The 2,415-nt window shown below is 48.7% G+C and overlaps 1 protein-coding gene across 1 annotated transcript; it reads left to right on the top strand.

The window, feature by feature from the left end:
- Positions 1-243: 243 nt before the first annotated feature.
- On the top strand, positions 244-2,011 carry LOC125027159 (ADP-ribosylation factor-like protein 4C). The gene has a single exon (XM_047616044.1). It carries the CDS (start codon positions 385-387, stop codon positions 997-999), a length of 615 nt encoding a protein of 204 aa, XP_047472000.1. The 5' UTR covers positions 244-384; the 3' UTR covers positions 1,000-2,011.
- The last annotated feature ends 404 nt before the right edge of the window (positions 2,012-2,415 follow it).

Raw genomic sequence — 2,415 nt, 5'->3', positions numbered from 1 at the left:
GTCTGATTTATTGTTAGATATTTATTATATTGACGCTATATAGTTTTAGTATTCGGTAAGGTTATATCAATAGAATGTACTATCGGATTCATTATAGCGAGATGGCAACTCGACGCATTCGCGGCTGTGTACATAAATAGAAAATGGACCTCACTAGAGTCAGTTCACAAGCAAACGAGAGAGTAGCTATACGGCGCTGGTTCTCTTCGAGCTTATCAGAGACCATCCTTTCGGAGCCAAACATTTGATTTTCAATTTGCTTTCGTGAATTATCTGTTGGTGTATTGACTGTGGATACAGTATACGGTCGTTGGACGCGTATTGTGTTAAAGTGTGAAATATACGAAATCCACGTGTATTCAAAATACGCCCACAGTGATAAAAATGGGCATGGGACGTGTCGTGGAAGCGGCCCAGTCCCTCATGCTGGGTCTGGTCGCCCTCGTAACTGCTCCAGCCCATGTCGTGCTCGTGGGCTTGGATTCGTCGGGCAAAACCACAGCCTTGTTCAGGCTCAAGTATGGACAGTATGTGAACGCCGTGCCCACCGTGGGATTCAACTGTGAAAAGGTGAAGTCCGGCGGCGCCCACTGGCTGGTGTGGGACGTGGGCGGCGCCGAGCGCGTGCGGCCGCTGTGGCGCTCGTACACGAGGGCCACGGACGCCCTGGTCTTCGTGGTGGACTCCAGCAGCAGCGCCGAGCGCGTGGAGGAGGCCCGTGTGGAGCTGCAGCGGCTGAGCAAGCAGCAGGTGGCCGAGTGCGTGGCCCACAACAGGCCCCGGCCGCCCCTGCTCGTGCTGGCCAACAAGCAGGACCTGCCCGGGGCCAGGGAACCCCAGCACCTGGCCAAGGCCCTGGGGTTGCCCGACCTGCCCGAGTGCCAGCCTTGGGCCGTGGCACCCGCCTGCGCCGTCACCGGGGAGGGCCTCGACGAAGCCATGGCGGCGCTGCACACGCTCATCCTGAAGGCCAGGAAGCACCAGAAGAGCAAGAAGTGAGGTCTCGAGGATGTCTTCGGGTAGGAAGTCATGATTTCGAGTGGTCGCTCCTCACGGAGGACCTTCCGTACTGGGAGAGGTCAAGCGAGGTCGACTGAAACTCACCTGATGTCACCTGGTCAGAGCAAGAGGAGCTAGCTAGGTCAGAGAAGGTCAGAAGAGGTCAAGCCACGATCTGGGCTCTAGCGGTCAGCTCCGGAGAGTAAGCAGTCGCCGCTGTTGAGGCTGGTCGTCCTCGTCGGCGTTACCGGTGTTAGTCAGTGCTACGGTGGACGACCTCCGCCCACGCCCCAGGACAGCAGGCGCGGGCGGGCTCAGGGGCGTGATCTGCGCTAACGAGCGGGTAAAGTGCGTGCCATAAGGGGGTAGGCCTATGTGATTCCCGTGCTCCTTGCAGTCTTGTCGTCAACGCCTTCAGGACCAGCAGAGGCGCCGTTTTGTGATATCTCGCCTCCCTCCACCTTTCACATGCCCGTCCTGTTCACACCCCTCCCAGCATCATGCTTAGTAACACGCATGAAGTCGTTTTGCATTACCTCAGAGCATCGGAGTCAAATCATGCCATGAACGTCATTCATTGCAACATTCATTTGAAACCATCAATCCAGTAATTCGCTTCGGCAGGTTATTTTATCAAAGTCATGATTTAGAGTCACATATACGCGTTTTAAGAACCCCACCTCTCCCCGTTCCTCCCCTCCCCCCGGCTAACGGTCTATATTATGTCTCCACATTGAGTCCAGGTGGAGTGTTGACGTCTTAGTGAGTTCTGTTTATTTTTTCTCTCTCACGTCGAAGTGCCAAAGATTGTCATAAGCCGAGTGTTTTGTTTGGACTTAATTTCACGTCAGTCATTGTACAAATGTATCATATCATTGTGTCAAGCTTTAAACATGATCTATGTATATAATTGTATGTATTTTCTATGTTCCTATCAAGATGTTTTACCAATGTGATTCCTGTATATACATATATATATTATTTGACTCAAATATATTTTATAATTAATTTATACATGTATGTTATTCCAAATCCCACGAGAATCTATATCGAAAGATTATTGCAAGAAAATATTGTGGATCATACCAAAGGTTAGATTAGACTGTTTATTAACATAAGAACCAAGGCGATTATGGCATTATTTCCATTAAATTTAATGATAACGGGTGATGCTTTTTGGATAGACGACATCAACTGAGTTAACGATAATGACGTTAATATTAAGGGTAATAATAATAATGATTATGAAACTAAGAATTAATTTTGTTTATTGTTTAACATCTACATGAAAGACATGCCATTTTCGGTAGTTCTGGTCAAAATGTACAAATTATTGTACTTGCAACTACTTCAATACACACACTCTTGCCTGCACATGTACTATAAACACGCGATGAGGTGATATAAACACATAAA

The sequence above is a fragment of the Penaeus chinensis genome, chromosome 7, assembly GCF_019202785.1.
Source record: "Penaeus chinensis breed Huanghai No. 1 chromosome 7, ASM1920278v2, whole genome shotgun sequence".
NCBI lineage: Eukaryota > Metazoa > Arthropoda > Malacostraca > Decapoda > Penaeidae > Penaeus > Penaeus chinensis.
Note: the sequence above shows the minus strand (reverse complement) of the source record. Positions and strands in the feature narration are given on the sequence as shown.